The sequence below is a fragment of the Zeus faber genome, assembly GCF_960531495.2.
Source record: "Zeus faber genome assembly, chromosome: 15".
Lineage (NCBI taxonomy): Eukaryota > Metazoa > Chordata > Actinopteri > Zeiformes > Zeidae > Zeus > Zeus faber.
Window position 1 is genome coordinate 29,450,473 of NC_137194.1, and position 12,544 is coordinate 29,463,016.

A 12,544-nucleotide genomic window follows, 5' to 3' on the forward strand; every position below is an offset into this window, starting at 1 on the left:
ACCGGCGGGAATGTAGGAGACGGCGGACAGAGAAGGCAGGACCCCCGTCAATGAAGCGTGGAGGAGGCAGGGGAGGCGCCAAGGGGACCAGAGCACTCTCCCGGACTGGCTTGACCTTGGACACGTGGAAGGTGGGATGGACGCGCATGGACCTGGGGAGCTTGAGCCGCACTGCCACCGGGTTGACAACCTTCTCGATCTTGAATGGGCCGATGAACCGAGGAGCCAGCTTCTTAGAGTCAACCTTCAGGGGGAGGACCTGGGTGGAGAGCCAGACCTTCTGGCCCGGCTGGTACTCCGGGGCCTGGGAGCGGCGACGGTTGGCGGCAGAGGCGTTGCGGCCAGCGGCTCGGAGGAGGGCGGCCCGGGCCCGGGTCCAGGTCCTGCGGCAGCGGCGAATGAAGGCCTGGACGGACGGGCAGGAAGCCTCCTTCTCAAGGGCCGGGAACAGTGGCGTTTGGAAGCCGTAGGCGCACTGGAAGGGGGAGAGGCCTGTGGCCAAACTGGTCAGGATGTTGTGGGCATATTCCACCCACAAAAGCTGCTCGGACCAGGACGACGGGTGTTGTGATGTCATGCAGCGAACGCCGTCTCCATCGCCTGGTTCTTCCGCTCCGTTTGGCCGTTGGACTGGGGGTGGTACCCTGAAGAGAGGCTGACGGTGGCCCCCAGGAGCGCACAGAACTCCCTCCAGAAGACAGAGGCGAACTGGGGACCCCGGTCGGATACAACATCTACCGGGATGCCATGGAGGCGGACGACGTGGTACAATAATAGCTTGGCAGTGCCCTTGGCCGACGGGAGCTTCGGTAGAGGCACGAAGTGAGCCATCTTGCTAAACCGGTCCACCACGGTCAGGATGGTAGTGTTGCCGCTAGACGGTGGCAGACCAGTAACGAAGTCCACGGAGATGTGAGACCTGGGGCGATGAGGAACCGGCAGTGGGTGTAGGAGACCAGCAGGAGTAAGAAGAGAGGGTTTGTGCTGGTTACAGGTGGGGCAGGCATTGACGAACCCTCGGACGTCCTCACCCAGGGAGAGCCACCAGAAGCGACGCTGGACGACCTCCTTCGTCCGCTGGATCCCCGGGTGGCAGGTGAGTCGGGAGTTGTGGGCCCACTGGAGAACCTCGGACCGGGGGTCAGGCAGGACGAACAGACGGTCGGGCGGACATGCGCTGGGTCCAGGTTGGTCCTGGGCGGCGGCTCTGATCTTCTCTTCCACCTCCCAGGTGAGTTTGGCAACTAGACGTGAGGAGGGTAGAATGGTGTCAGGGTCAGCAGCGTCTATCTCCTCCTCCTGGAACTGCGGGACAGGGCGTCAGGTTTGATATTGCGTGACCCCGGACGATAGTAGAGGGAGAAATTGAACCTTGTAAGGAAGAGCGCCCAACAGGCCTGATGGGAGTTCAGTCTCCTGGCGGACTGGATATACTCCAGGTTCTTGTGGTCGGTCCAAACCAGGAACGGCAGCTGGGTTCCCTCTAGCCAGTGTCGCCACTCCTCCAGGGCCAATTTGACGGCGAGAAGCTCCCTATTCCCGATGTCGTAGTTCCTTTCGGCCGGGGTTAAACACCTGGAGAAGAAGGCGCAGGGTTGAAGCTTCTGGTCGGAGGCGTCCACTTCAACCACAAACTGCCGTTCGGGGTCAGGCAATACCAGAATGAGGGCTGAAGTGAAACGTGCCTTCAGGGCCAGGAAGGCGTCGTTGGCGGCGGCGGACCACCGAAACGGCACCTTGGAGGAAGTTAGGGCTGTGAGGGGGGCAGCCACCGTGCTGTAGCATTGGATGAACCTCCGATAGAAGTTGGCAAAACCGAGGAAGCGCTGGAGTTGTTTGCGGGTGTCCGGGGCGGGCCAGGTGGTGACGGTGGAGACCTTAGTGGAGTCCATCTGGATGGTCCCCCTCCCTACGACGCACCCCAGGAAGGAGACGGACGGGACGTGAAACTCACACTTCTCCGCCTTGACAAAGAGTGAGTTCTCCAAGAGGCGCTGCAGGACCGCCTGGACGTGGTGGACGTGCTCATCTTGGGATCGGGAGAAGATCAGGATGTCGTCGAGGTACACAAAGAAGATTTTGTTGAGCATGTCCCTGAGCACGTCATTGACCAGGGCCTGGAAGACAGCGGGGGCGTTGGTGAGACCAAAGGGCATCACCAGATATTCGTAGTGACCGGAGGGAGTGTTGAACGTCGTCTTCCATTCGTCCCCCTCTCGAACCCGGACCAGATGGTAGGCATTGCGTAGGTCGAGCTTGGTGAACACCGTGGCCCCCTCCAGGAGTTTGAAGGCTGATGAGATGAGCGGCAGAACTGTATCATCTCGTGGTGGTTGCCGGACAGGAGCATGCGGATGGGCACTGTCTGATGGGTGACTGTCCCCAGGAGGCGGCCATACAGGGCAGTGGCAGGTACCGGAGAAGGCAGGAGAACTCGACCAACACCCAACTGCCGTGCTAGGTTATCGATGATGATGTTAACATCGGAACCAGAGTCAATAAGTATGGCGAGGGAATGTGAGCCTTGGGGCAGGAGCAGCCGAGCCTGGCAGACTGGAGGTTGGAGGGGGATTTGGAGGTGTGGCTCACCAGGACCTCCTCCCTCACTGGCGAGCACGGCCCTTTTACCGGACACCCAGAAATGTAGTGTCCAGCTAGTAGAGGCAAAGGTTCCCCACCCGGCGTCTCTCCTTCTCCTCTGGGGTGAGGCTGGACCGGCCAACCCGCATGGGAGAGGCATCACTCGTGGGTTGACGGGCCGGAAGAGCTGGCGGCCCGGAGGAACCTGGAAGACGGGTTGCTGGGCGGCGCTCCACTTGCCTCTGACTCCTCTCTCGCTGGCGGGCCTGGATGTGTCAGTCGATACGGGAAGCAAGCTCAATGATGCCATCGAGAGAGGTGGGCAGGTCGTGGGAAACTAGCTCATCCTTCACGTACTCTGCTAATCCCATCAGGAACGCGTCAATCTGGGCTGCCGGGTTCCACTCGCTCAGTCGAGCCTGGGTGCGGAAGTCGATCGCGAATCGACCACAGAGCAGGACCCTTGACTGAGACCCAGGAGGCCACCAGCAGCATCGGGACCTCGTGATGTCACCCCGAACACCTTGCGGAGCTCAGCGGTGAAGGCGTGGAAGGAGGAGCAGGCTGGTGTGCGTCGTTCCCACTCGGCCGTTCCCCATAGCCGAGCGCGGCCCGCCAGGTGATTTACGGTGAACGCCACCCTGGCTTCCTCGGAGGCGAAGGTGTGGGGCTGCAGAGCGAAGAGGATGGAACAGTTCGTAATGAACGGACTACAGCCGTCTGCGTCTCCGGCGTAGCGTTCTGGAACCCCCACCCGGGGCTCCAGGGAGTACCCAGGCTGGGCCGGTGCAGGTGGGTCCGGGGAAGCAGGTTTGCGGGATGAACTGACCAAGTGCGATGGCGAGCTGCTGGACCTGGGCAGCTAGCGTGGCGAGCCCTTGCTCCTGGCTAGCCGCTGCTAGCTGAACGTCCGCTGAGGTGGAGGCTCGGACAGCCTCCTGGTGTTGGAGCTGTGACTCCACCCTTCAAAGGCGTGCCAGCAACTCGGGGTTGTGTGCTGGGTCCATTGTTGGCCAGATTGTACTGTAACGGGTGTGGTTAGGACCCAATTGCAGCACAAAGACAGGCAGGGATATTTGGTAATGTCTTTTATTTGTAGAGCGGACGGAAGACAGGCAGGGGGCAGGCAGGATACATCGTCGGGGACAGGCAGGTTCGATAACGAGGAGTGCAGACAGAAGACAGGCGGAGTGGCAGGCAGGATATGTGGTCAGAGCGAAGCAGAGTTGGTAGCAGGGAATCAGTCCGGAAAACGCTGGAGAGTCTGGTGCAAACATCGAAGACAATCTGGAAATGGGTGACTGGTGAGAGAGGCATATATAGGGGTTAGATTGCAGATCTGGAACAGCTGTGTGCGAAGGTGAATAGAGTTGGGCTAATGGGACAGGTAAAGAGAGGGAGGGGAAAGTAGAAGAAGGCGGAGATCATGTGCATTACCCAGGGGCTGGGATCACCCTGGGACTGGGATCACTGTGCACTTACATCACTGAAGGTTCCTCTTGTGCCGGTTAATTCCTGCCCTGGAGTAGGAGCTAAAAAAGTCCTCGGATGTGGAGTTCTAAGAACCTCAAACTATCATAGTTACTGCAGTGTGGATGTAAAAAAAAATGGCGGGCTCTTCCAAAAGTTGTTAGAACTATGAAAAAGATCTTGCGGTGCAAATTATGGTAGGCGAATTAGGCTTCTGCCCCTTCGGAGCTGGACCGCTAATTCTAGTTTATATAATTTATCAAATTTAATTATTATTCGCAAAAAACTTTTTTTTTTAAATAATTAAGGGGAAACTGAAAACTGAATTAAACGTGACTGGCTGGCATCGGCGGCGGGGTGGGCTAACATCCAGGTGCTCCGCGTTGAGCACATTCTGCTACATGTATGGGCACTCGCCGCTCACGCTGGGTTGGGCGGGCCCCGCCCCCCGCCCTTGGGCGGGGCATGGGTGGGCATGGGAATCCCACCGGCTCGCCTGCGAGGCGGGCGGTTCGGGTGGGGTGTTGGTCTGTCACCGTGGAGCCAGGATCCGGGCCTGCGGTCCGTGCCTGCCGCCCGTGGCCTCGGTTCTGTGCCAGCGGCTGTGTCTTGTGCCTGTACCTGGGGGTTGGTTGTATGTGTGCGCCCCTGGGGTGTGGGGTCTCCTCGTGCTCCCTGGGACTGGGTAATGCTCAATGCTCCAGGGCTGGGCGTGGGGGTTGCTCCACGTCCCTCTGGCTTCTCTGGGGGCCCAGGGGTCTTCTGTGGCTGCAGAGCAGGGTGCTCGGGGCTTTCCTGCAGCTCTAGGGTGTCTACAAGGTTGCGGAATTCGGGGGGCTTCGGGGCCTTTCCACTGCTTGGAGGCGCCACGATATAATACTGACCTTCTACACCAGTAGGTGTAAACGCATCTGACATGGACAATCTCCGGTTGTGTGCTACATTTGTGAAAGGGCAACTCCGGACAATGTCTGGATCTGATTATCCGGACATTGCCTCGAGTTAATGTGTGAAAGCAGCTTTATTTTCTTTATTCTACCCTTGGTCATCATCCACGACTTCCCACAGTGCTTAAATGCAGTCCAATACAGCAAAAGTTTCAATGACCATACTGATATATTGTACCAAAAAAAGAAAATTCTGCATCTCAAATTAGGTATAGAGTATGTATCCCATTTTGAACATTTTTAATGTCACAAAGACAGAGAAAAGAGCAAGAGAACTAGAGAGAAGGATGAGGGGTTATTTTCAATGATAAGAACTGTTAAAAAATAAAACACACAGTGAACAAATTAGAAATATTTAAAGCATCAGTAAATGTCACATTCCTTAAAACCTTTTTTTTTTTTTACTCCATCATTCAACAATGATGATGCATTACGGTGGGTTTAACATCTTCATATTTCAAAAGTTTACTGCTGTGTCTTCTGCAAATGTACAAAAAAATGCATAATTATATTAGCATTATTTAAAATACGGTATGAGAATACAGCATCGCATCTTGGGGGACCCTTCTTTCCCCAAATCCACACTTCCATACCATTTGATGTGGGTATGCATGCAACATAGAAATGGCCACTGAAGAGTAAAGAGCGTTACCTTAAGAGACGCACGGGAGTAAGGGGGCACGCCATTGTCGTACTTCCCTGAGATGATCCCACACGCCAGCGGGGACCATGTCATTGCTCCCACCCCTGTTCATAAACAGTAAACCAGGGCGGCGTAAGAGCGCAAAGCAAACTATTGCTTGTGCAAAGCATTTTTAATTCCCGTTCCATTGGAATTAAAAGCCGTGAAGCCACCTGTGAAACCCAGTACATTAGGGCGATAGGGTTGCCAGTTCCGTCAGCTGAGTTTCGTTGATGTGTTCTGGCGTGAGGCGTTGCATTCGTGCCTGGAACCCCCCAACTTTGCAACGACGCTTCACAGCTCTGCTTCAGGTGGATGGATAAATGTGACAAAAATACTTCCAAATGTGGCTGCATTTAAAATAACTAAGATGTCCTTTTCAGGTCTATCGCTCCCTACTGTTATACTGTATATCGACACTGCTGTGATTTAGCTGTTAATAATTGTTATTGTGTTGATATACAGTATAAAGGCATGACCTCATGCCTTTATACTATATAAAGTAATATTGTGCATGATATTGATTTTGTACAACAGATGTCAGTACAAGGCTATTTATCAAGTTATGGTAATTTGAGAAAACAGATCATGATTTTTGTTGTTCAATCGGCTTCACCAAAAAAATCGCTCTGCCAAGGTACCCTAGATACCTTGAGCCAAAACTGTGTATCAGCACTTGTGGAATGCCAATCGAATTGCTCGACTGGAACTAAGTGTTTTATAATACAGCAGGAAAAGCTTAAGTTCCTTTTCACACGCATCAGATTACACATCTAATTGAAAACCCTATGGTTTCAGGATCGGCTTTTGAATTGGTCCTCCAGTACTAAATCTCTCCCACTCACCGATCTTGTGGAAGAGCTCGGGGAGCTGCACCTCCACCTTCTCCCTCTGGAACATGTGGTACTCTGCCTGCTCGCAGATGGGTGGGATCAGGTTGAATTGGCGTGCCACAGAATAGGCTTCCTGCAGGGAAATGGGCACGAGGACTTCGGACTCATATCCGTTGCAGGCGATTGCAGGATTTTGCAGGCATACAGAGGACGTCGGCTCACCATGATCTCCATGGAGCTCCACCGCGAAGTCCCCCAGTACATGGCCATACCCTGGTTGATAACATGGGTCATCGCTCTTACTGTCTCTACGGAAACAAAACATTGCAGAAGCCACAGGGTTACATAAAGTCAGGCGATCGATCCAAAGGCAATGGATAGCCTTGCACAGACTGCAAAAACAAACATTTTTAAAGAGAGTGAAAGGAAGGCCATCTTGGTACAAGGAACACAAAACATTCTCATGAGGTATTTTCAGGTCTCTTGACAAGCTAATTCATATAGAAGACAAACAGAGTGGGACACACTGCGAAAAATAAAATGTTAAGCAAGAAAACACTAGATCATTTTCCCTCCCCAATTGACAGGTCTAGAATTGTGCATATTAAGATTATGCAGCGAGGCTCCGTCAAACTAGGACTACTCGGAAATCCCCATTTTGAGGATTTCTTTCAGTGAGATAGGACACTTTAAAGAGAACAGCAAGTTTTTAAAGCTCTCCGCTCTGAAAGAATAACTTTCAAGAAAACATGATATTCAGATATAAAATAAGGAAAGATATATATTTTTTTAAATATGATGTTAGGGTGGACTGCTGTTTAAACTATGAAATAATTTCCACTACAAGATTTTATTTCTATCTTTTCTATTTTTTCCATTTTCAACTCAAAATGTCTTACCGCAACTTGCAGATAATTTTGTTTGGTTATTTGTTTCTAAATGTATTTTCTTATTATTATTATTCGATTTTTTATTGATAGATTTTGCAGCATAAAAAAATGTCCATGGTCCATTCTTCTATCGTCTGCTCTGTTGATCTTTTTGATAAATGAGGCGTAGCTTGGGGAACAGTTCTGTCAGACAACTCGATGGCATATGCTTCCAAGCCCATATGGGCCGGCCTATTTAAGCAGCCAATCCCTCTTGCCATACCCGCCTTGCTTCCTGCTTTGCTTGCTGTGTTGGTGCACTCCCTCCACCTCCCCTGCATCCACCTGTTGGGCGCTATTGTTCTATCCAATGGGCGATTCAAGCTCATCACTCCTATATTTCGCACTCATTAATTGCCTATGTATTCTGTCCACCTTGCCGGAAGTGATGAGCAGTAGAACCCAGATGCCTAAACTCAAACAAACCAAAATAAATATTAATTTTAAATTAAATCTAACAGTTGTCTGTCGGAATTACATCTTTTTTTAAATTTCTTGTATTTTTTAAGGAAAGTTGCTGTGCTACTCGGGAGGGTTCTGGTCAACAGAGCGTCAGGAGAGCAACAGAGACTTACAGAATTACAAGTAGGAGCAGAATAAAAATGAAACTACAGAGACATGCTTGGCTATAGGAAACATGCAAGACGATACATACTGCGGTTTTATGGTAGAGACTACCAACATTTTTGCTAAGTTTTGGTAGTGTCTACATGTAAATATTAAATATATAAACTCTGACTATAAATATACTATAAACTGTAATACCTCCTCTTGTTCCAAAATATTTGAGTCAAAAAAGTATTGAAGTTACTGCCTGAAAGCGTAAAGATGGCATCCAAGTGAATTTCTATTAGAATTCTGTTAAAGTGATATTAACTTTGCCATTCCCTGTACTGAATCTCGAAAGTCCGAGGTTGTGAATGGATGGTGCAGTGGTGCCACTTAAGGTGAAGGCCTCAATTAAATTCTCAATAACAAAACCTAGAAACCATGCCAAGGTTTTTTAATAATTGGCAAGGCAAATTAACAATTGGCAAGGTAAGGTGCTTAGTGTACATACAGTAAGTTATAATGTTGATCGATATTCAACTTTGACCTTCCACGCTTTTGACCAAAGCAACTTACAATAAGTATAATTTGTCTGTAGTATCAGAATAAATGCCAAATGTGGAGATTAACATCAGGGAGATTAGGGCCATGGCTATACAGTTCAGTACTTTCCAGGAAAAATTCTACCAATGGCACTGGACCCATTATACTGTTACCATTGGTGTTTTCTTGGCTGGGGAGTGTAGTGGGTGGGCAGGGTCCAGCATTTTATGGACTCAAAGATGGGTTTTACAGAAGTGAAAGCAGCGACTTATTATACCAAATGACTGCCATAAAATGCTTGTTTTTGCAGGGCGGGAGGGGGGCAGGTTTGCTATGGGGGTACCATATACCTTCTATGATGAATGTTCTGGACTTAGATGTGTGAAATGGGTCCCCTGGTGACAAAAACAACAATAAACAACAAAAACAATGCAGACAACAAGATCTCTTTCCATCAAGAAGAGTAACCAAAGATAACGTCTTCAAAATACAAATATTCTTCCTTCATTGCCTGAGGTTTTTTTGTTTTTTTTTCTAATTTTAAACACAAAATAAATGGAAGAAAATGTCCTTCACAATGTTATACCCAACTTTATAGTATTAGAGTACACTTTTGAATCAGTTTCAAAGGTTCTTAGACATGTTATGTGTATGCTTCAGCCATTGCATGTTCACATAGACCAAACTAAAGGCAAAAGTAACAATATAGCGTTTGTTGGGAAAACTAATTGCAGCCCTGTATTGAACATGCTTGGACTGAAGGAAGATTGTTGCCCTAGTTTGGACATGGTTGGATAGCTGATGTAAAATTCCCAGTGCTAAATCTGCAACATAAATTATGTCTGGATCGGCCATGTCTGTTTTTCCGCGGGTGTCCACCAAAATGCCTACTATGTTTTAGGGGTGCACTTAGAATTTTAGCCCCATGCCCAATTCCATCTGTGAGATTTTAACAGGCGTTCATACAATATAGATTGATACAATATGGTGACTCTTGAATGTTGCAATTTTTTATTTTTATTTTTTTAACCACTGGTAAGGTATTGCTGCGTTTTGATGACTGTTTATGAGAAGATGTTATGTTATATGAACAATATGGAAATGTTTTGTGGGGTTCCATGACAAGCTTAAAGGATGGGTCCCCCATTTTTCAACCCAGGCCATATTATTATTGTTGTTATTAATAAATGTTGGTTACAATCATTTAGAACTGTTCATAGCACAACCTTGTTGAACGCTTTACTATTGAGAAGCTTACCATTCTGCTGCATCTTCTTACTGTACTTAAATGCAGACCAATCAAATGTTTAAGGCTTAACAAAACATGTTAAATTTCCTTAAGGAGTTGCAACAGGACGCTAAGTTAATCAATAGTAAAGCATTGAGAACGAGGCTGTGGACTTACCAGAGTTGAAAATGGCGGGAATCAACAGTCAAATGATCTCGAAATGAACGTAAGGTTTGGGTTGAAAAGTAGAGAACTTATCCATTAACTGGTTCTGTATGTGTCCCATCACAATGTCGACATACAGTCCTCCTTAAAGGCCCGTTAGAAGATAAAGTCCGTTAAGATACTGTAACCCGATCCCAGAAGCTGCTCAAGGGGCCATTATCCAATGAGATGTAGAAATTATTATTAATTATTATTATTATTATTATTATTATGATTATTATAATATATATGACACACCTCATGATAAAGACTAAATTAATAAAAAAAAAACCTCAGAAACTTATCGCATATCACCAATTCAATTTTGCTGAACGAGGCTACGACATTTATTTTTTCAGAGTAAGGTGGGTTTTTCCAAAGTTTGTCTCCGATATGTACACCAAACAAGAAGAACCGGATTCATGATGGGTGCGTAGACTGCCGACATAAACAGTGGATTGATATAAAAGTTGTTTTTTCTATTTATTAATTGCATGGAGGCAGTTTGGTGCTTGTAGTGAGGAAGCTGGTGGTCTTGTGTGGCGCGGGTGGTCTGGTGATAAAGTTGCAGCTCTAGGTTATCACTTACTATAATAATACCAATAATAATTAATAAAAGAAGGGCTTCTCTTGTCAATGGAAACCAGGTGATCTGCCATTGATGACTCTCAGTAAGCAGATCACTGATCACTACCAATAAACATATCTCTTTAGATGCGCTCTGAATATATTCATATTCACCTGCTTGGAGATTAAGATGACTGCTTTATAGCTGGGCGTGTGTAAACTTATTCAACTACACATACAACGGAGTTCAGTAAGGATCTTAGACTTAAACATGCTAAAAAAAACACACACACTTCAAGATACACAAAGAAGATAAATAATAGTGTGGTGTGGGGTTTTACCTAGGACTGGTGTGGCTGCTCAAACTACACCAGTCCTAGGTAAAACCTCTATCCCCACACGCCCTCAGGAGAGGAGCCCTTGTCATGACACGTATCTATCTGCTCCTGGGCTTATTCCACCTAGCAAACTCTCTACAATAAACTGTGTCTGAAACCCCGTCGTCTGTGTTTCTGTGCCGGTGGTCTAATTGTGGTTCTAATATACGACTTACACTTCGTTACATTTATAATATAATTTAACAGGACTCTGACATCTGATAGACGCATGTGACGCATAGTCAGAGACAGTTAAAAATGTATTCCAAAGTAAGAACAAATTAAAATACGAAAATTATTGTTGGATCCCAAATCTTTGCTTAAACCGTGTACACGTAAGATTTAAGCACAAATCTTTTCATGAATGGCTTTTTTCAGCGCAAGAGGTCCTTCAAGTATAATCTTCAATCATTACAAGGCAGAGTTTTGAGTTTGAGTGAGCAAACTTGCACGTCAGCTGGGGTGTTGCAATTTGTTGGTCTACTGCAATTACATTGAAACTGAATTTCTCAGCTGTTTTAAGAAAGGCTAAACGATTAATCAAATTCAAGCCGACATCACAATTCATCGCAAGGAGGGAGAAGTCCCAGGGATGGCGATTGTAGAGAGGGAGGAATTCACATTTCGCACACCTGTCTCCCTCTCCCACGTTACCGACGATGCGCCTGGCAGAACACTGTTTTTATTTTACGTCTCCTAATGGAACGAAACAACTAAGTATGGAACGAAACTGTGCGTAATGGGGACACTTTTTCCGTGCCCTCTTTAAAAAAACGTAAAAAAAAAATTGCATACTAAATCACAATATTGATCTAAAAAAAAAAAAAAAAATCGCAACTAGATTATTTTCCCAAATCGTTCAGCCATAGTTATAAGTAGAGATTGCAGTATATTGGAGTTGGATATAATAATACCAACAATTCCTTACATCCTCGCACATCTTAAGAGACGTCCCTACCTTCCATGGGTGTGTTGGGGTCTGGCCGGTTTGCAAAAACCACGTCAACATACTCCAGCTGCAGTCTCTCCAGTGAGGCCCTGAGACCTTTGATTAGAAAACAGAAATTTTAAAATTATTATAGCCATAATAGCCATTATTTTGCAAAAAATATTTTGAAGAATTGTTTTTGAAAGAAAGTAAACAAAATAATAATAATCCGATCTCACCTTCGATGATGTGCTTTCTAGACAATCCTCTCTCAGTTTCTGCCCTAGAAATTAAGAGAAGGCAAACGGTAAATAATGTTCTTAATGATGCAATTTGACTTCCATCCTCTTGTGAATGCGAAATGGGGCTATTAAAAAGAAAAGTGTTTTGAGAGACCCTTACAATTTTGTGTGCGTGCCCTTTTTGCATGGTGTAATTTTGTAGGGGAGAAGTCATCCAAGTCCTCTGTGTCCACATTTGATGCAGATATGGACCACAGATAGGCAATGACTTCAATTAATTCATTTCAGTCAGGGGTACTTAATTATCCTGTGCATTCAGGGAAACCTTCCAGCATCGCAAAAGCCTAGGTATTTGAGTCTTGTGTCTTTATGACAAGTAAAAAATAAAAACATGAAAACGGAAATTACAGTATCACAGAGTATTGCAAAGATGGCATGAAACAGAGAAATGAAGTTCTAAAGAAA

At 46.9% G+C, this 12,544-nt stretch overlaps 1 protein-coding gene across 8 annotated transcripts in view; it reads right to left on the reverse strand.

The window, feature by feature from the left end:
* LOC307241132 (voltage-gated potassium channel subunit beta-2-like) overlaps window positions 1-12,544 on the reverse strand; it is a gene marked incomplete at its 5' end in the record, with an annotated part of 73,178 nt that overhangs the window by 16,503 nt on the left and 44,131 nt on the right. For 5 of the 8 annotated variants that reach the window (XM_080015156.1, XM_080015152.1, XM_080015151.1 and 2 more), the window contains 6 exons: window positions 5,650-5,744; window positions 6,525-6,645; window positions 6,735-6,820; window positions 8,884-8,928; window positions 11,868-11,954; window positions 12,077-12,120. In XM_080015156.1, coding sequence (XP_079871282.1) covers window positions 5,650-5,744; window positions 6,525-6,645; window positions 6,735-6,820; window positions 8,884-8,928; window positions 11,868-11,954; window positions 12,077-12,120 — 478 coding nt within the window. The remainder of the gene's footprint in view (window positions 1-5,649; window positions 5,745-6,524; window positions 6,646-6,734; window positions 6,821-8,883; window positions 8,929-11,867; window positions 11,955-12,076; window positions 12,121-12,544) is intronic. The other 3 variants (XM_080015155.1, XM_080015154.1, XM_080015158.1) reach the window with 1 other exon arrangement.